Source organism: Asparagus officinalis, chromosome 2 (genome assembly GCF_001876935.1).
Source record: "Asparagus officinalis chromosome 2, Aspof.V1, whole genome shotgun sequence".
In the NCBI taxonomy this organism is placed as follows: Eukaryota; Viridiplantae; Streptophyta; class Magnoliopsida; order Asparagales; family Asparagaceae; genus Asparagus; species Asparagus officinalis.
Window position 1 is genome coordinate 65,543,445 of NC_033795.1, and position 22,139 is coordinate 65,565,583.

The window sequence follows — 22,139 nt, forward strand, 5'->3', positions numbered from 1 at the left end:
TAGACTCGGATAACGACGTTCATTGTCTTCTCTCCGTCTCGAGTTGTGTGTGGATACCTATAGGTATTTTTAGACGCCTACAATGCTTGCTCTAAGGAAATACATAGTCTAAACAGGAAATTAGAGCTCTACGAAGGAACTGCTAACCTGGTTGATCCTGAAGACCTGAAGAAAAATATGGAGGCTATTATGTCTAAGAGTGATAGGCATACAAGGGCTGCACATGTGAAGAGGAAAAGTAGTATTGATAGCATTGACAAGGGTGACGGTGTCGATTGCTTCAATTATGACGATGTGTGCATTATTGGTAAGGAAGCCTCTCATATTGTGGAGGATGTAGCGCAAGCAGAGCAAGAGGTAGATAAAGTTGACCAAGACGAGGATGAAGAGAAGGGAGGGGAAGATAAAGAGGAGGAGATGGAAGAGAGAGAGCAGGGGAAGAAAGAGGAAGATAAAGAGGAGGACGAGAAAGAGGATGATAGAGAGCAAGAGCTGTTTGAGGAAGATAGAGAGTAGGAGAATAAAGAGGAAGATACAGAGGCATCTAAGAAAGAGGAAGATAGAGAGGAGTACTTTGAAGAGGGAAATAGAGAGCGGGAGATGAAGTAGATGAGAAAGAGGAAGAGAGAGAGCAGGAGATGATTAAGGAAGGGATGGAAGAAGAGAAGAGAAGTGCAGAGAAAGTGGTGAAGAGGAAAGTGGAGGAGAAAGACTTGCTACAAGTTTATCAAAAGAGAATGAAGAAAGTTGTTTCCAAGGGGACAAGGGGACCAAGTACCAGAATCAGGACGCGATCTCAGCTAGTCCGAACCCCTTTCACTGAAGAAAAGAAGAAGGTAGCCCATCCAGATATAATTACAATTTCACACCATAAGGAGGATAATAGGAAAAAAATCAGGTACTACTACAAGCATGGTGAATGCACTTGGGATTTTCAAAAGAACAGGAAAATCAAGAAGAAGGAGGAGGCTTTGTTCAAGTTGTTGAACGAGGGTATTCCTGTTGTTGATGATTTTAGCATACGCTTGGTTGATAGTGAAGGAACCTTTGTTCACAACTTTAAAATACCCCATCATGTAGTGGCAAAGCTCACACTAGAGGAGAACAGATGAGTCTCAGAGTTTTACAATCAGAAAGCTCATCAGTAAGTTTAATTCATGTAAACTAATGTTTCTATATGCATGTTTATGTTAACATATACATGTTAACTTATGACCACTTATGTTAACCTTTGCTAGAACATGTTATTGTTCACTGTTATATGTTAACATTTCCAAAATTATGTTAACTTATGCCCATTTATGTTAACCTTTGCTAGAACATGTAAGCTTTCATTGTAATATTGTTATATGTGCACATATCGATAACAACTGTTAATGTTTGTATCTTTCTGTCATATATCAGGTCATGTATTGTTGTTAATACGTCAAACAGTAGCATCGATTCTTTGGAGCTTCTCAATCTACTACGAGGAGGTCGTATTGATGACTATGCAAGTTTAATTGCCTCACTATATGCATTTATGTCTTTTTTAAGTGTTTTGTTATTATGCAATTTAATGTGTATCTTATGTATGGCAAATTTACAGGTCATGGAAGCTTTGATCGATAGAATAAGCACATGGCTAGATAGCCCAGAAATTGCTCCCCTGAGCCATAATTATGGGGTTGTATCAGTCTTCTTCTGCGTAAGTTAACTATTTTCTACTACTAAGCTTCTTTAACTCCTGTTTACTCCTGGCATAACATTATATTCTTGGCAATACAGCACAGCCTTTATGCAATCACTCTTGATTTGCCTCATATCTATACTTCATTTATACAAAAGCATGTTGCTGCGAGGAAGAATATACTCCTTATCCCGCTTGTGTCATATCTATACTTCATTTATACAAAAGCATGTTGCTGCGAGGAAGAATATACTCCTTATCCCGCTTGTGCATCAGGACCATTGGCATGTTGCTGAAGTATGTTGCTGCGAGGAAGAATATACTCCTTATCCCGCTTGTGCATCAGGACCATTGGCATGTTGCTGAAGTCAGGTTGGATGGGGACGTTATCAAGCATTACAGCTCAGTTACCCACGATGCATATATTGAACCAGTGAATAAAGTAATTGGTTTCATGGATCATATGAAGTTTGGTTTTGATCCTGATAATGTTAGGAGAAAGTTCAGATATGAAGCCGTCCCTTGCAAGCAACAGTCTGGAATGTTAATATTTCACAAGTTTATCTTTTTCATTGCATCCAACATCATATATCTAACAGAACATCATTTTGTATCTCCGTGTTGCAGTTTTGATTGTGGGCTTTTCGTTCCCTTATACATGAAGGCTATAATCAATGGGGCAGATACGATTCAGGTAACCAATCCAGGAGACAATTCTGTTGTTATCCGTGCCAGGCTTGCAGCCAAACTTCTTGTGGAAGGATGGGAACAGAGACATCAAGAGGAGATTGGAGTACAGAATGGGTGAAAGTATTATCATTATGTAGTAATTGAACAAACTAACTATAAGAACAAATGTAGTCTTGTATATTAATTGAACAGTTGTGAATGAGTGAAAGTTTGAAACTTCTTGTTATGGTATTTCTACATAGGTTAACATATGTTGTTGAAAGTTAACCAGTTTCATCGAAAGTTAACCAATTTTAGCGAAATTTAACCAATTTCAGTCAAAGCTAACCAGTTTTATCGAAAGTTAACCAGTTTTAGCAAAGGTTAACATGTCGCTCTAAAAGTTAACCAATTTAAGTAAAATTTAACATGGTAACCTAAAAGTTAACCACTTTGGATTAGATCAAATAGCTTTGAAAGTTAACCACTTTCGGTAAAAGTTTACAAGTCGATGTTCAATAAACTTACAAAAAACAATGTTTAATTTTCATACCACAGTTTTCCATTATGAACTGCACATGTTTCAGTTCATTTTCAACTTGTATATCACAATGTTTAAGCAAATTAGAACCACACAAAAACAACATAGAAAGAACAAACAAGTTTTTCATTTTTCAACTTCACGATTTGATTGCTTCAATGCTTTCTTCAACTGTTTTGTTTTGGCTGCTATCTAATCTTCAACAGGTAAGTCTTGGTAAACGGCCATATTCTCCTTTATTGCATTAGCATTGTGAGCCTAAGCAAAAAACTTGCATTACCTATTTGGGAACTTTGCACATCCTCAGAAGTATCTACCTTTGTTGTTTCTATTTTTGCACTGCCTGAGGGGGGTTGGAATTTTGCAGAAATAACATACCTCTTCTAGTGCTTGAGAGCCCTCCTCATTCTTCATCTCACAATCTAAAAATGAGATTTGAAGGGATGACTGGAACAAGAGATAAGGTTTTAGTTGAGCTTTGCATAACATTATATATTGCATATGGAACAAAAAGCTAGCCGTTGGGAATATGTCTGTCAGAATAGTTAATCAGCTAGCCGTTGAACAATCACCTAGATTTAAGAACAATCACCAATTTAAACTCAAACTTTGGGGCTAAAAGGTAACCACTTCAGATTTAAACTCAAACTTTGGGGCTAAAAGGTAACCACTTCAGCTAAAAGTAGTAGTACAGGGATAGTTATATGTTAACATGTTCAAGTAAAAAATTCAAAACATCTTGCTGACTTGCAGCAGATTACAATTGTCTCACAATATATAGTCTAAACTTGTATACAACTTATATTTCTCTAGCGCCATTCCTGTTGTAAGAAGTATAACACACTAATCACCGATGGGCTCGTTGCAAGTTGATCGGTTGTGCCCCTCAGCTTTGCATCGACCACATTTGAAGGGACGTTTCAAGACTTCTCTGTTGTTTATGCGTCTTGTTCTATTTCTTCCCCTCCTCTTCGTGGTAATTGGTGGCAAAATCTGGATATGCGTCTTGTTCTATTTCTTCCCCTCCTCTTCGTGGTAATTGGTGGCAAAATCTGGATTTCATCCCTGAGCACACTCCGCTTCTCATAATCTGGTATGAGATATATTATTTTAGCGTAGCTCTTCTTAAACGCTTCTACGGACATGAACCAGTCACAATATTGGTATACCCCCTTTTTCATATAAATGATGACTGCACAAGCATGCACACAAGGAATACGAGTTACGTCCCAAGCACGGCAAGTGCATGTCCTCTTCTCTAAATCAACGTGAGTGGTTCTATGTGATTGCACTTCGAATATATCACCTCTAGATTGATTAATCTCTAAAGTAGATCCTTTTTCCATATGTTCTCTAACAATCTGCTTAGCTTTAGGATAAAGATAGCTTGTCCACTTATAAGCCATTATGCGTCTGTTGTTCATGCGAGTCATAATTTGTTTGCGGATATGCTCCACGATTTGTAGGATATGCAACAATCGAGCTTCACGTATCCAGATATTAAAGGATTCTACAACATTAGAGGTCACATGACCATATCTGCAGGCATTCAAAATAATAGAAAGTATGGTCAGCATCTAATATATAATAAGATTAACACATAGCCACAAAACTTAACCTTTAGTAGGGAACGTTAACATAACTACATGAAAGTTAAAATATATTGGTAAACGCTAACATATATCAGCGATAATTAACCTACAGAAGGGAAAATTCACATATATCAGCGATAGTTAACTTACAAAAGGGGAAATTCACTCATACTGATTGAGTGCAGTACCTAATGCCAAGGAAGAATGCATTTGCCTAATGCTCTGGCGAGTAGTTAATTACAATCTTATATGCAGCTGGAGACATCTTATATATATCCTTCATGTAGTCGTTCCATTCCGCAACAGTGTATTTATAGAAAGCTGATTGGAGCAAATTCCCCAAAACTTGTGTGTCCTTTGCCTTCATTCCCAAAGCCTTTAGCTTTGATCTAAAATTTTCAACCAGGTACAGAACACATCTTGAGTGAATTGCTTCAGGGAAATATTCTCTCACCGCTTCTCGGATCCCCTTGTCGGCATCAGAAATAATAACCAATTGATGGGAAGGATAGTATGGGTCTGGCCTTTCATATAGTATGGACCACATGCCTTGAAGGAACCATCTTCAATTATCAACATTTTCCTGATCACATATGCAATACGCAAGTGGAAACATCCATTGGTCTCCGTCATATGCTATGGCGCTCAGGAGCGTGCCTTTGTATCTGTCTTTCAAAAAGGTCCCATCCAAAAATAATAGGGGTCTACAACCATTTAAGAAACCAATGATGCAAGCAACATAACATATAAACAGTCTTCTAAACCTTCCTTCATTCTGGTTGGTGCAAATGTAGCTTCCTGGATTCGTTTCCTTCACCTTTTGCTCATACCTGTACAACAATGTGACCATATTTCACATAAATATAATAAATTGGAATATAAGGGTAATATATATTAACATAAAAGATCACAATTTTTTATGAAATATAACAGTCCACGGTGATAGCTGAAATATATATTAATAAAAATTAACATGAAGCATTTAAGGAAAATATATTGCATGATAAATTAACTACTAACATTGTGGGTGGATCGACTACGATCAAAATTTATACATTTAAACAGATAACTGTAAAATTTACCATCTTAATTGATCGTAAGACTCATAACTAAAACCGTACATAGCCTCTTGTGCTCTTTCTTTGCCCCACCATATCTTACTGTATTCAAGTCTCAATCTATATCGAGTGAGGAACTCCTTTTGCACATCTTTTGGGTGGATTTCAGGTCGAACCTTTAAGACAGGTCGTAATTGGGTTGCTATGAATCTGCGAGATGCCCGTGATTGCCCTGACAAGTTAGTATGTTATCCGCAACTGTGTTCATTCACAAACCTTTTGATTGCAATTCTTTTTTTCATTTTTAACAAGAGATGCAAACAGCATCCAAGGGCATCCATATGTCTCCTTATATCGATAAATAACTCGGATACGTTTAGGTTCATTCTTTACAAATTCATAGTCAAACTTTTTCGCCATGGAATAGTATTGCAAAGCTAGTCTCAAATCATTTACAGTTTTAAATTGTTGGCCGATTTTAGTTAATACTGTGTGCCACCATTGAGGAATCATGGAAGTGTTATTAAGAATATAATTAGCTCTCATTACAATCTCACCAGACGGACAATCATTTTGGATTCTCTCTGAATTGGAAGCACTTCCTCGAGGAGAAGGATGACAATATTCTTCATTCAAAGATGCATCACTGCTGCACAAATTAATCAACCAGTGAGATATCCTGTACACTATAGTATATAACTTATCTTCTAATATTTTAAATTAACCATTTTTCGTATAAATTAAAAAAGAGCAGTGGAATTTAACAGACACAATGCATAGTTAACTCGTTACGACGAAAGTTAACATGATCACACGAAAGTTAACATGTTTACGTGAAGGATAACATATCTCGTCGAAACTTAACATGAAAGATGAAGAGTTAACGTATAACCATCAAAGATGACAACTATGTTTTTTGACTGCGCATCGAAACCTAAAATAACAATTTTTATATCACACAACCCCAGTTTTTACCAGAGTTCATTGTTTACATATAAATCAGTAATAACTTTGTGCTTTCTTGAAGAAGTAGGACACTCTATGTTATCAAAAACTTGCATTTGAATCTCCGTACAACAAGTGTAAATATTGTGATCCAACATGCACTTCACGATAGGAAGAATATAGCATTAACGCATAACCACACCGTGCACATCAAGTATTTGACGGCCGTTGGGGGTTGTTGACAGTTATGAGGACAATTATGAGGTGACAATTATGAGGTGAAATTGAAGGGATTTAAAGCGCATAGGGGGTTTTGGAAAGATGAAGGGAAAAAAAACTTAAATTTTTTTTCGACTTTGCCTTAAAACCTGAAATCAATATGTTTACATCACACAAAACTCAATGTTATAAAGCGCATAAGGGATTTAAAGCGCATAAGGGGTTTTGGAAAGATGAAGGGAAAAAATACTTAAAATGTTTTTCAACTTTGCCTTAAAACCTGAAATCAATATGTTTACAACATACAAAGCTCAATGTTATAAAGAGTCATTAATTACTTACATTCCACTAATAACTTTCTATTTTTTCCAGAACTGGAACACTCTATATTAATAGCTGTATTAACAGCAGCTTGTATGTGAATCTCTGTACAACCAACATTTCGATTGTACTCCAACATGCACTTCAAGTCATCTTCATTATCAACTGAAAAACTTAGGTTGGGGTGCCTCTCAGATTTATATATCAAGGATAAAGCTTCTTCAGGTACTTTCAGTCTTTCAGCCACATCAAATTTTTAGTTCATAAAACCTTGTTGTCGAGCATAGCTTCAAGAATATGGCATTCTCACCCAAAGACACCATACAAATCAAGTCCTTGGCGGCCATTGGAGGTGATTTAGAGTTATGAAGACAATTATGAGGAGTAATTGAGGGGATTTAAAGCGTATAAGGGTTGTTGAAAGTTGAAGGAAAAAACCCTAATTTCATAAATGGGAGAGTGAGAGATAAAATTAGCCAATTTATAACCCATGATGGTGAAGCGCACCAGTAATGGAGGGAACCCACCACTTTTTTTCTCGCTTTTCTCCGTCTCTTCGCCTTAACTGTGATGGGAGAGATCGGTGATCATTTAATGCCTGGTAGGGGTTTTCTGTGAGAGAGAAGAGGGCATTTACAGGATTTATGTCTAAAGGGGTTGGACCACACAACAAACACAATTTTGAGACTAAAGCCCGAGGGTGTTAATTGGTGGGACTGGGCCGGTCTCCAATTTTGGGACTAGACACAATTTTCTCAAATTTCTTTCCACGGTTTATCTTTGCCAAATTTGAGCTAATGTAGGACTTACGGATTTGTCTTATGGTGTGTTTGGGAGTTTACTAAGGGAAGGGAAGGAAAGGGAAGGGAAGGAAAGGGAAGGGAAGAGAATTGTAATATGTTGTAATATGTTGTTTGGGAGTTGAGTAAGGTGAATGAAGGTGAAAGGAAGTAAATATATGTAAATTTACATAAATGATTTTATACTAATAACACATCAGCTCTTTTATTTGTTTTGATGGGGGTAAGAATGTCATTACACCCCTTTACCCTCCTTTACCCTCCTCTACCGCCCAAATCGGGGGGAAAGAAAACCAAACAATTTTACCCTCCGTTCCCCTTCCTTCCTCCTCTCTACCCTCCTTAAAAAAACTCCCAAACAAGGTGAAAGTTGCATTTCTCTTCCCCTCCCCCTCTCTACCCTCCATCCAAACAGTGCATTAAAAAAAAGAAAAAGAAAAAGCATTGCCCTAATCGGCCAATTCTGGGAGTTCGACAAGAGTTAGCAGGAGATAATGGAAAACCCTAACCCAGAACTCCGTGAGATTTCTTGCTTCTTAAAGGTAACGTGGGAAATTTCTTACTCTTACTTTGCAATTTTCTTTTTTTTTTGTAATTTGAATTTTTTTAATTAGGAATTCTGTAATTTTTAAAGAACATCTCGTGGTCAATTCTTTATATCTATGTTTTGTTGACATTGAATGCAAATTCCATGATTGTACATGTAGCTCTTTAATATGTTCGATTAAAAGAGTAATCTTTATCGGTGTTTTATGATATTGTGTTGTACTCCCATTTTAGTAAAGCCAAAAAAAAAAAGGAAGAAGAAGAAGAAAATGAAAAAACAAATTTGAAATATCTGAATGTTGCTCAAACGGAAGGGTTAAGAGCTTTTTGGGATTATTTGAAAGGAAATCTTTATTTACTGGAGGATCTAAAGTTCTATATATTATGCATGTGGCCGTTGGTTAATGATCTTCTTTTGGTATCTACACCTATACAGTGGTTATTTTTTCATCTGTTGTTGTCGAACTAGCTTCAACAATATCAGTTTCCTTGAAGGGATGACATAATGTTTTTAGTAATTGTACATTCTGTTACGGATATAGAGGGAACTTTGATACATTTGTTACATATTTATATTTTTTTTGGCATGATGACATCTAGCAAGGTGTTTTTTCCCGCTTATTCTAGTTTGACGTGAACATAATTTATGGCTCCGCTGATTGTAGGTCAATTTAAATCAAAGATATATCTTTGCTTCTTTTTTCAAATTATAAATGTGGATGATTTCTTGATAAATGTACTTGATACTTGAGGTGTGATGATGACTTAGAGTTTTTATCTTGTCAAAGTAGTAGTAAACCATGTAAAAAGCTCCGCCTTGCAATAGTACTGTTCAAAGCCTAACAGTTTAAAAATGACTAATTTTTTTCTTAAAAAAAATTCATGCAACGATATTCGTCATTAGCCAATAAGTATATTTCTAGTATTCTTCCCATAACAAAAATGACATTGACGCACCATATTCTGGTCAATTTATCATGGCTTGGTTGTGTGTATGAATAAATATAGAGAGCAAGCTACAAAATTTTGTATAGCAGTGCTATCTACAAAACTTTGACACATCAAACATCCTTTATTCATACGCTCCTCAGCAACAACATTCTTGTTGATTAAAAGCAAAAGAAACTGTATAGACAAATTAGGTGATGCCTGCCGTTAACTTATATCTCATAGGTCATTCCCACCTTGAGTAACTTACTCCTTGGAATCTTCATAGCCTCTCCTCCCTGCCGAAAGTTTCTCCTCATGAAGTTGTAAACATAATCGACAACTATTCTCTTAATAATCGAAGAATTCTTTCCCGCAACCACTTCAGTTTCTCCTAACAGGTACACTATCCCCTTCTCCATCTCTTTCTGAACAAATTGTTGCTCATCTTCGATTACTGACTGTAAAGACTCTGAAGATTCCGTGATGGTATATTCATTGTGGATGAAGTTCTTTAATTGCTCAATAACCAAGCTTTCAAACTCTCTAGCTTCTTCTATGGCGTCTTTATACCCATAGCGTACCACACAACGATAAATTCTGTATTCTCTTGGCTCGACTTGCCTGAAGAGAAATCGTTCGTTTATCTCAACTTTAGTGACAGGCAAACGTTTCACCGAAACAAACACCAGAACTGAGTGTATCGAAGGTACTTTCTCAATGAAGTGGGCAAAGATTGGTGGAATGCCTTCAACTAGTTCCGAATACAGAAATCCAACCCCAGAGATCCTTTTTATGTCCTGTCTAAGAGCCAAGTCTTTTATGTAAGTGTTGGATATTTTGTTCTCAACCTCAAATTTGTATCTTTTGACATGTACGTAGTGCCATATGGCCATGATCTGCATGAGGAAAAATGAGAAGACGAGCGGGAGGAAGCCACCTTGAACAAATTTGGATAGGACTGAAGATAGATATGTAAGCTCTGCTCCACCAAAAATGACAAAGAATGGTAATATTTGCCAAATGCTCTTTTTCCATATCATGAGCATTATTAGAGTGACCAAACATGTTGTGATAGTCATATCACAAAGAACCGCAATTCCTGCAAAAGGATATACAAGTATCATATTTTATCCAAGAACTCCTAAAACAAGTAGATTGATTATTCGTCTTCATGGGTCTTAAGTAAGGTTTATCTCTAATACCATTTTCAATATAAACGCACATATAGGATTTGCGAGCTCCGTGGAAAGTATCGGATAAGCCTATTGGGAACTGACAAGACTTCTGGAAACATTATAGATCTGTTATGAATCTGCCTTTATATTCTCGACCAGAACCCTACCTTATATGTTAAATAAGTTCATATTTCCATCAAAATAGTATTAGGTAGGTTGACAATTAATGGTAATGATTCTTTCCAATTCATATTTTCATATATTTCATCAAGTAATATGTGCACTCAGTGTCAAGGTTTTCCTGATCTTCCAATTATTTGCGATGAGTCCATATTTGTTGATATCTATCTATTTCACATTCGAGTTAGTTGTAGTGTTTTTCACTATTGATAGAAGACATGGCAGAAACTTTCATATGAATTCATTTATATACAAATCAGAACAATGTAATTGCGCTTCACGAATGGATAACCATGCCAACATAAAATCCTAGAAGTTGGAAGTTCAGCTTAACTTTGAACTATTCTGTATAAAATGCTCGAGAGCCTTTCTTAGCGAGCATTTTGTGTATAATCTGATCTTCTGTTAGGTTTCCGGACTTTACACAAATCAGCAGGATGATATCTCTAACATAGTACGGACTCATAATTTATATCACCACATGAACATGGCTACCATGTCCAACTTGTGCGTGTGGACATCATTAGTTTTATCACTGTTTTCAGGGTTTTTTGTGGGACATTTGATATACCTCGAACTATAATTATTGTAGATAAATAAGTAAAAATTGGATAAACTTCCATTATAAATAATGATGATGTTGACAAAATCCTTACCATAGGCATTGCCTATATGTTCTGTTGTTCTGAAGCTCCCCGTCACTAATATACAAGCGATCATCAGTGCAAAGTTCAATTCTGGAATGTACACTTGTCCTTCATATTTCGCAGAAGTGTGGACAACCTTAACTCTTGGAAAGCAACCTAGAGTTTGAGCCTGTGCTATGATTGAAAATACACAAGCTATCACAGCTTGGCTTGCAATAATGGCAGCAGCAACTGCGACTACAAATGTTGGCCAGAATAATGGACCTACATCAAATTAAGCTATATTATTCATCACACAATCTCCTATACTGTCAATAATAGATATATTTTAAATCACATTAGATATGTATTTAGTATTCATCACACAATCTCCTATACTGTCAATAATAGATATATTTTAAATCACATTAGATATGTATTTAGTACCTGGAAGTGATTTGTAGAAAGTGTCAGCAACATTTTCCGGATATTTGGTTAGATATGCAGCTTGCCCGATGTACGCTAGTGATACTGCAGGGAGCAAAGCCCCAACGAAGCTAATCTGTAATTGAAGATTTGGATGGTTGAGTTTACATTTTCATAAGAGCTTGGCATCAAAATGGACAAGCGATGACGGAATAAAACTTGCTAAAGAACAAAGATATCCTTCTAGTTTATTTTTGTTATGTATGAAATTCGGAGGAGTTCATTGTCACAGGTGCAATCTTTGTGCTATTCACTAATCACCACATGTTATGTATGAAATTCGGAGGAGTTCATTGTCACAGGTGCAATCTTTGTGCTATTCACTAATCACCACATTATCTCTCTATCTGTGTTCCATAGTCATTGTCACAGGTGCAATCTTTGTGCTATTCACTAATCACCACATTATCTCTCTATCTGTGTTCCATAGCGAATACAAATCCAGTGAAGCATATCCATGCGATCACTAATTTACATGGTAAATACATAGGTTAAGTATCATAAGGTATGATTGCCAAGATCATTCATTAAGGTAAAGAATAGAGACTCTAGATTCTTTTTAGAAATTATTTAGGAAAGATGTAAACTTGGACGCAGTGAGGAATGCAAAGAAGTGAAACAAACAAACAGTTATAGTCTTCGATATATTTGGTTGGTAGCGTCATAGGAAGAAATAACCATTACCAAATCTAGGGAAACATTGTAGAATCTTAATAAGATTTTGAACTCTAAACAGGCCTAAAACATTTGAAGGCAGATTTGAAATGTCTAAAGGGTATATAAGTACCTGAATAGCTCTAACATTGAAGTGGCCCAAGTCAGCAAACATTGCTTCAGCACCTGTTTTATGAGTATTTTGGGTCCACATCATTTTTTTTAACAAACTCTAATAAGGCTCAGTGCAAATATCATGATGAGTTAAATACCTGTAATGCACAGCACAACACCTCCAAGGGAGATCCATCCTTCTTTTCCATTTCTCTTGAAATAGTCTATAATGTACATTGGATTGAAGGCGCGCAAAACCGTCACGTCATGCTTGAATAAATTGTACAGGCCAATACCACCAATAAGGCTGAACCAGAGTAGGATTACAGGAGCAAACACATAACCCACTTTATCTATGCCGAAGCGTTGAACAGAAAACAGCATGATCAAGATTATGATCGAAATAATTGCGATTTCTCCTGTTTAAGATGAAAGAAGAGAACGATGAGTGATTATCCTTTAGTGAAAACCTACATTTTGATGAGCACCAAGGTCCAAAATATTGCATCCCCATGTATATTTATATCTGTCCGTCAACTTTGAACGTTTCTTGGATACTGAAGTCTCGAGAGCTAGCATGGGGTCTAGGACTTGAGTATGTTGTTATATTTAAAATGCACTTTGCTACAAGGCTACAAACGAGTTGCAATTTTTTATGGAGAATTTGGAATTTTAAGGTGTTTGTCATGTGCATTAGATATGGAATTCATTTTAGCAAGATACAAAGCTAATTGTAGATATAACTCTTAAGACTTATACAGTACGCTATCCGAATTTAAAATAGGAATCTAATATTTCTTTGTTTCTTTTTTCTTTTTCATTTGGTTACATATAACTACACAAATAGTTGATTTTAGGAATGGTAAAGAACCTTGGGAATCATGTTGCAATTGGGGTGCGCACTCTTTATTTGCGTAATTTCACATGTTTTTTGTTGTTATTTTTCTTTAAATTTTTTATTTTTCAAAATTATATTGGTCTTGATTCTAAATTTCAGTAGCCAGAGTTGGCAATTTGGGCCACATGTTCCCGGACATTGAACTTGGGTCACAGTTCCGTATACCATCGAATGAGGCAACTATGATTTTTTGTCTTGTTCTAAAAGAGAGAGTTAGCATTTCATTCTTACAGTAGAAACTGGAATTATTTTCTGAACATACAATTTTTCAACCTGCTTTTATACATTTTTTAGTATTTGCGGAGTCAATAATCAACATTCATACCTTCAGTTAAGGAAGTTGCTTTCTGCTGAATCCCACTTACTGCTGAAAGGACTGCAAAAAATAAAACAAAATTCCAACAGGAAGTTGCTTTCTGCTGAATCCCACTTACTGCTGAAAGGACTGCAAAAAATAAAACAAAATTCCAACGTCATCAATGATTATACAAACAATTATTGGGTCCTATGGAATCAGACATCCTAGTTGCTTACCAGAGATGCATGGAGTTAAGACTCCATCACCCATAATCATCGATGTACCTAAGATTGTTAGGAAAATAAGGGCGACTTTGGCTGCTTTACTGCCCTCCAGCTTCCCTTTGATCCATTGAGCCCTCTTCATTTTGGTTGATGGTGTTTGTAACGTATAATTCGAGAGCATTGCATCTTCAACCTGCTGATTTGGCAGCAGGCTTACCTTAGCATACCGTGATATCAAGGAATACAGAGCAAAAGCCCCTCCTACAAGACGGTTAATTGCCAAGCAAGTGTTAGATGTCAGGAAAAAAAGGGTAAATTTCATGAACTTGGGATGAGGAGAAGAAGAGGTACAAACTCACCATTCCCATTATCATTAGCCCACAGCACGATAAGGGCATATTTGGTCAAAGGTATGAGAAGCAAAGTGTAGAGAATGAGAGAGAGAACACCAAGTATGTCATCTTCATGTTTGATTCCACGAGTAAAAGTGCTTGCATACACATACAATGGTGATGTCCCTATATCTCCGTACACAACCCCAATGCTTTGGAAAGCTAGATGCATTGTGATTGCCCAACTCGCCTGCAATTTTAATTGAAGATTAACTCGCCGTCATAATCTGTGAGAATTAACAGTGATTTCTTTTTTTTAATTTGTTGGGGTTTTTTTTTTCCTACCTCCCTCCCTCCCCGGTATTCACATTTGGCTCCTTAAATCTTTCATATGTTTAATTTGTCTCTCAAATAATAGAAACTACGTACTATTAATTAGCTCTCTTGTTCACATAAAAGCTACTCCAAATTAGTTCCCATGGCGAGTTATGATTTGGATTGGAGGGAATATACCATCAAACTTAATTTTTTGACGTGCTCTTCCAGTTACACCCCCATCTCTAAACAAAAAACCTGTTAAAAACCCAACCCAGAACCCAAATATTTATTTCTTCAATCCCTCCCATCAGTGATCTTCTACTTCAAACCCATTTTTTTTCAATGGCTCTTTTTGCTTTTATGGGGGTAACCCAGACAGACTTAAGGCAGTTGACGGAAAAACTAACACAGGAACTAATTTGAAGGAACTTATACGAATTAGAGGAGTAAATAAAAATTTCAATGAATTTGTTGGAGACCAGCTTAAAACTATGAAAGATTTAAGGGACCAATATTTGAGGAACCCCAATCTTTTTTGTAGAGTTATGTGTCTCTCATCTACAAGCAGTCACCTAAAGATGTACTAAAATCCTATGTTGCAGAAATAAATGTTACAGGGAAAAGAATCACGAACATTAGCACCATGGCTCGTGGCACTGGACACGTTACCAGCCTCCATATTCAACGAGTCGAAACGATGAAGCTTTCTTGTGGATGGCTTTCTTCCTCCTGGAGCTTCTGTGGATTCTGTATTCTCCACTACTTCAGCTTCCTCGACATTGTTGCAAGTATCAAACTCTGCATCAGCCATCCCTTGAAGCTTATACTGCTCTAGCCTTTGGTATGCTTGAAACTCTTTTTGTTATCTTCCTTCCATATTTATAGGCAGGCAACAAAACAGTGAGATATTAAGGGGAAGCGGTGATAAAGTATGTACATGTATTTATACATCTGTAAGCATTTGTATTTCAGTAACAGGACAAATAATGGTATAAGCTAGTCAACAGAATCTCCGCTTGCTAGCAAGATAGTTAGCTGTGCTAATTATCATTTGGGAATGTGTAAGTTAGTGTACATGCATGCGCTAAGAAGTCATGCACGTGTGCTAGATTGAAAAAAGGACAACTTCCACAAAACCCCCCGAAACTTTGGGGTGATTTCCATGAAACCCCCATGGACTTTGTTTTTCCCACAGAACCCCCAATCTCAAAAGAGTCCTCGATAACTCCGGAAACTAACTATTTCCAGGAAGCCAGCAGGGGAAAAAAAGCCAAGGAGAAGAGGAAAGGATGAGCCCAACAGAAAATAAGGAAAGAACAGAAACAAATAGATAATAAGTTCTTGCAATTGCGAGCAACGTTTTTTTTGTTTTTTTTATTTTTGGTTTTTGGTTTATTTTTTATTATTATTATTTTGGGGTTTTTAACCCCTTGTGAGAGTTAGCCTTAAAAAATGCAAATTTAGCATGGGCAATTGTAAGTTTACCAAGTGGACTTTATAAACAAAGGAGGTGAACATGCCTCCATCTTCCGGAACTCAGCTCTCTTTCAAAATTCAAAGGCAATATAAAATTCCACTCTATCTCAATTATTAGAGTCGTAGGTATTTGAATTTCTTTCTGAATGGCACTTAAATATTGGCTAAATACCCATATTGGTGTTTTAATTCAACCCCATTTACCAAGAAAGTATTTTAATTAGGAAAATCGGCGTTAAGGCATTTTAATTGATTAAAATTACCAATTAGGTCATTTTTCTCGTCGGTGACCACTTTTCCGGCGAGAACTCGTCACGTGCGTTGCACACGGTGGCTTAATCTGTGTTTAAGCTGCTGATGTGGCACTGTTTTTATGACGTGGCATGGAGAATAAAACATTCGGCCATCTCTGGTCCTCAAAAAAACCCTCGGGTTCACCCTTTACTTCTCTCTCCTCCCACTTCCCCTCCGCCATTTCTTCTCTCTCAAGCTCAGGTTCTGTTTCACCCTTTACTTCTCTCTCCTCCCACTTCCCCTCCGCCATTTCTTCTCTCTCAAGCTCAGGTTCTGTTTAGGTTTTTATTTCACGATCAATTTCATGCGATTTTTCTCTCAAATTCTGCGATCATCTAGCGTTTCATTTCCATCAGATGGTTTCGCGCGCCGATCCAATGGAATCCTTCGTCCAATACGTAAGAGATGCAATCTCCCCTCTCGAGTCAGGATTCATTCGATTCTCTAAAGATCTCGAGTCCCATTGGTCGAAGGATTCGAGGTTCGAGCCGAGGGATGAGAAGAAGAAAGGTTTAGATCGTTGATCGGATCGATTTTCCCCAATTCGAGCAAGGAACGGGGAGTGAAGGAGGATGAAGAGGAACGAGACGAGTCTTGTTCAATTTGCTTGCATTTTGCCGTTTCTTGGTCGATTTTTGTGAATAATTTTGTTCAGGCATTTCCTAGTCCGTTTAAATCGAAGACAGTGCCACATCAGCAGCTTAAACACAGATTAAGCCATCGCGTGCAACGCACGTGACGAGTTCTCGCCGGAAAAGTTATCGCCGACGAGAAAAAGGACCTAATTGGTAATTTTAATCAATTAAAATGCCTTAACGCCGATTTTCCTAATTAAAATACCTTCTTGGCAAATGAGGTTGAATTAAAATACCAATATGGGTATTTAGCCCTTAAATATTCTATGGTTTTACACACTTAAAATTCTAAGTTGTAAAGTACAGCAGTTAAATACTCCCAGTTGCCAGCTGCTAAAATATTATAAGGGGCTGTTTGGTTGTTGTTGGTAAAGTTATGTATTTATGACACAACTTGGAAAGTTGTTGTCCATCTCATCAATTTTACTTTTATACTTTTCTTTGTTTGTTTTTTATTCCATTGGAATCATAAATTGTTTGTTTGGTTTGTAAATGTAACTTTAATTGTTTGTTTGGAAAGTGTAAAAAGTGTTCCCTACTCAAATGATCATATTGGTTGGAATTATTTTTTATTATTTTTTCCTGACTTCAATGTCAGCTTTCTCCTAAAATCATGTCTTTTTTTTATAAAATCACTTTACAAGCCACATCAGCATATGAAATCACTTTACACTACCCCCCCCCCCCCCCCCTCCCCCACCCAAAAAAAAGTAAGAAAGAAAATAAGCTATGGTTTTAATGAGGTTTTCTGATAAAACTTTATATTAGTTAAAGGGGGATTTTCTAAGGATCCCTATACTTTAAGGGTTTTTTCTTGATAATTTGAAAGTTATGTAAGGTTATCTTATAGTTCTCGACAGCTGAAGGGTCTTTTATGTGATTTAACTAAGCCGTTAAATAAATTCCCCTCACCATTTTCATCCCCCCCCCCCCCCCCTCTTAAATAATGTAAAGAGCTTTCATGGCCTATGCCAACAAAAAAAAGGAGGGGGGGGGGGGGATCTTTTAATAAGAAAATGAGGATAGATTAAAGCAGTAATTATAACAAAAAATTGGGTCAAAACAGTCCTAACTATGGCATGTGATGATCACATGAGAAAATTTCCTAGAATATTCTCACTTCAAACTAACAGAAGGTAGTAACATATCAGATTTGGACAACTAAAGTACTTTAAGCGTTACGTTTTATAACTTAGGGTATTAAAGTATAAAGGTGATGAAACAATAAGGTATTTAAGTGTCATTTAGCCTTCTCCTCTTTAGTGACTTGCGGGCGTTTGACTATTATATTCATTTGAATATAAAACTTATTTAGCCTTTATGTATGGGTGGTTGTTGTAACCTTACTATAAGTTTTAAGGTTATAACCAAATTTAAAGGCTCACCATTTGTGTCTAGAAGCATATTCTCAAGCAAAAATTAAATTTTCTAAACATAGTGACTATTGAGCCAACACATCATGCTTGGTTTTTTTTCAGTGTTCTGTAGCAGATGATTTACATCTGAGTGCAACCTTGGTTTTGTTTTCTGGGACTCTAATTTTGCCATAAAATAAGACATTATTGATGATAATTTCTTAAGGAGTTGGACAAGCATCCAGGACTCTTCAACTCCTTGTACCCCAATTCCAAAGGCATATTGTTCACATGCAACTCGCTCAGCCTAGAAAGGGTAATATAGCTCACATGCTTCTTTGAAATAATGCAAGGGCAACCTTTGACATTCTAACTAAAATATACGGTAAACTTTACAAAATCCCCCAACATTTTGGGCCATTTACCATGATATCAAACTTTTTCAAATGAAACCTCCTAACTTAATTTATTTCTTTCCTCACGCCTGGGTAAAGGTTGAAGCTCCAAATCATCGTATTTTGCTCTTATTTAGAAATTTCAAATCTTAATCCTTGCATTTTGCTCTTATTAAAATTTCAAATCTTATGTATTCTCTGTTGGATTTTTGCTTCTAATATTAGGAAGTTTTGGAATCTCTAGGTCAATTTCCAAGATGGTTTTCTCATTCAAACGGAAGAGATATTTTTTGGTTCAAGAGCCATGACACATATCTCTAGAACTGCAACCAAGTATGAACGAATATTATGATTCAAGACTGACAATTTTAAAGTTGGAGGGTTTTGTGGGAGAAGTTAGGGAAAAGGGTGCGTGCGTGCGTGTTGCGGGTTGGTGCAAAGTTTTGGGCGGTTTTGTGAAATTTACCCAAAAATACCCGCAACAATATCGCTAGTAGTTTTATGTCGGTTCATGAATGAGAATATCCTTCCTATATTCGTGCATTTGTTTATTTATTTATAGATGGGCAACTTAATTTGAAAGTTTTGCAGAGTAACGAGCCTTCTTTGTTGACTGCAAAGATGTTCTTATTTAGAATCAAGTGCACGTGCTTATTGTCTCATTTTATTTTCTTCTACTCAGAGCTAGAAAAGCCCGATGTCAGCTTAAGAGTTTTGAGGATTTTGGCGATACGCAGGGTTAGGTGACAAGTATTTCTCTGAAGACAAGTGTGACTTTTCTCGGAAATAGAGGAAGTTTCGATGCTTCTGCTGTTTGGTATGGATCATCATGGAATCTCTCTTATCGAAATACACCAAGAATTTGTCTCATACTGAACATTCAAATTCTCCTTTCCTTTTTTGATGTTTGATGACGAAAGTGCGGGCTTTTGAGAGGGGGAAGTTGGAGGGCTGACATCTCAAGAATAGACCCATGGAGAATTATGCACTCGAGAAGAAGATTCACCCTCTGGTTTAAAGAAACAGGTGCTTTTCTATTTTCACTTGATTTTTCGACGCGTGCAACTGCAACGTGCCTGCTATCCAAGGACTTTTGCAAAAAGAAGAAAAATATTTGAAAATAACTAATTATACAATATATTATGTTATTTGACAAATTTCAAGAAAAACTAAAATCCATGTAGAATATCATATCATATCATATTTCCTTTTAAAAACACGAGTTCTGAAAAAATTTTCGGTAGACAAAAATACCCTTGAAATTCAAATACTAATCCATTAAGTAAGAGTGAGCTGATAAATTGATGAATTATTATTAGATATATATGGTATGAAGATAAGGATGTAGTTTAAATTGAAATGTAAACCTGAATAAAATTATTAAATACCAAATTTATAAATGTATACAAGATGAGGCGTATATACAAAAACTAAATAAATTAGTGAGACAAATAATATCCGCCCCAGAGGTCGAACCCAGGAACAACACAGACCTACAGATGTACAAAATATGGATGGGGTATTTGCAAAATCCACCAAACAAATTAATGAGACAAAATCGTTCTTAAAATTATAAAAAAGGAAAATTAAAACAAACGCTACGATGTGAGGACACAACGTGATGATCTCTCACCAACTAAATTTCAAATAGTTTACGGTACTGCATAATCATTTTTAAAGTTTATTTATACTCTTATTATTTAAATAGAACTCTATTTGCAATTGTTATCCCCTCAAATACAACATCATATACCAATGTATATAAGCCAAGAAATTACAATAATTTCCATAACACTTTCATCTCCTTCTACGGATATATGCCTTTGTTATTTTCTTCTTATTAGACTAGATTAGATTATTTTAAAGTATTAATTATATTGTATATTTGATCTTTTTTTTATATCAAGAAATATCAACAATTTCACAGTACTTTCATCTATTTTATTCTTATAAGATTAGATTAGATTATTTTAAAGCAATTAATTATATTGTATGTTAGATCTTTTTTCATATTAAAAAATTCAATAAATTTTATAGTACTTTCATCTCTTTTAATAGGTAAGTGCATGTGTTATTTTCTTCTTATTAGATTAGATTAGATTGTTTAAAAATTATAAATTATAAAATTATAATAATTTTTACATCATTTTCATCTATTTTCTTCTTATTAGATTAGATTAGATTATTTTAAAGCAATTACTTATATTGTATGTTTGATCTTTTTTTTAGATCACAAAGTTTAATTATACTATTATTATTTAAATAGATACTGTTTGTATAAAAATCAAAGAGAATCTCACACATATATTAGATCTCATTGCCGATTGTAATATTTACACATAAGTGTGGGTTAAAATAAATTTTATGTATGGGCTTAACTTATATGATCCTACTTAATTTAACCGGATTAGATAATTTAATTTTTTTAACACCTAAACTATTACACAAAATTAAAAGAGAATAGCAATACTATAACTATATATATCCACATGGCCACATATATCTTGAAAATGAACGAAGAAAATCACACAAGCAAAAACCATATTAATTACCTACACGCACCCACTGTTTTCAAAACCACCCTTCTTCATCTCCATCTATAATATATCCACATACCAAATTAAGCTGTTGGAGTTTCCCGTCACTAACTACACTATTGATCAACCTGCTTTTTTTCCTTTGTACTTAAATTGTATAACATTCATTGCAATGAGAACTCACATGAGCCCAATTAAAAAAATATACTAGGCCTTGTATTTAGTTAATAATGAGATCATATGATTATAAACAAACTAAGTAATGATTAATAATTCTTAAGAATGTACTACATTCCCCTAGCTTCTACTACAAACTTGTTAGTTATTTATTCCTAGCCCCAAGAGATTTTCAAAATTAATCATCTATTTCATAATTTTTTTCAAAATGTTTAAATAAAACTGATGTCAAATGTAATAATCCATGTGTTGATGTTAATGATCACACAGTCAATTAAAATGGTTGGATGTGGTTGATGAGGGGCCGCTCCCTTCCCCGAAAATCCGATTCTGAGTTAGGGGGCTGATGCCTGCACAAATAGAAACTAGTGAGAGAACGGGGACTGGTTCTCCCGTGGTTCCTCCGATAATCAAGTCAGCTAGTGAACTTGAGTGGGGAAAGAGGAACTGTAAAAGTTCTTTTGTGTCCTGTAGTATAATTTGCAGATATTACTTAAAAAATCAGATCTAGAAGTTAGAATCTGGGAGCCCTTTTCTATGTTATAATAATACCTCTATTTATTTTGATGGTATAAGGGTATAATGGTCACTTTGATCGAGTATAGGATGGTTGTAAAGAAGTATGGACTGGCGGCTACGTTAGCACCTACTTTACAAGTGTCGGCTGGAGACTAG

General features: G+C 35.8%; 1 protein-coding gene and 1 long non-coding RNA gene across 2 annotated transcripts; one reads left to right on the plus strand and one right to left on the minus strand.

Moving 5' to 3' along the window:
* LOC109831557 lies at positions 8,236-15,604 on the plus strand. The gene is made up of 2 exons (XR_002244456.1): positions 8,236-8,356; positions 15,198-15,604. It is a non-coding gene; the product is annotated as an uncharacterized LOC109831557 (long non-coding RNA).
* Positions 9,322-15,436, minus strand: LOC109831556 (potassium transporter 5-like). Its single transcript, XM_020398902.1, has 9 exons — positions 15,230-15,436; positions 14,305-14,527; positions 13,958-14,206; positions 13,749-13,799; positions 12,684-12,944; positions 12,545-12,597; positions 11,719-11,833; positions 11,302-11,556; positions 9,322-10,389 (listed from the first exon to the last, which is right to left on the minus strand). The coding sequence occupies exons 1-9, from the start codon at positions 15,404-15,406 to the stop codon at positions 9,521-9,523; spliced, it is 2,253 nt and encodes a 750-aa protein (XP_020254491.1). The 5' UTR covers positions 15,407-15,436; the 3' UTR covers positions 9,322-9,520.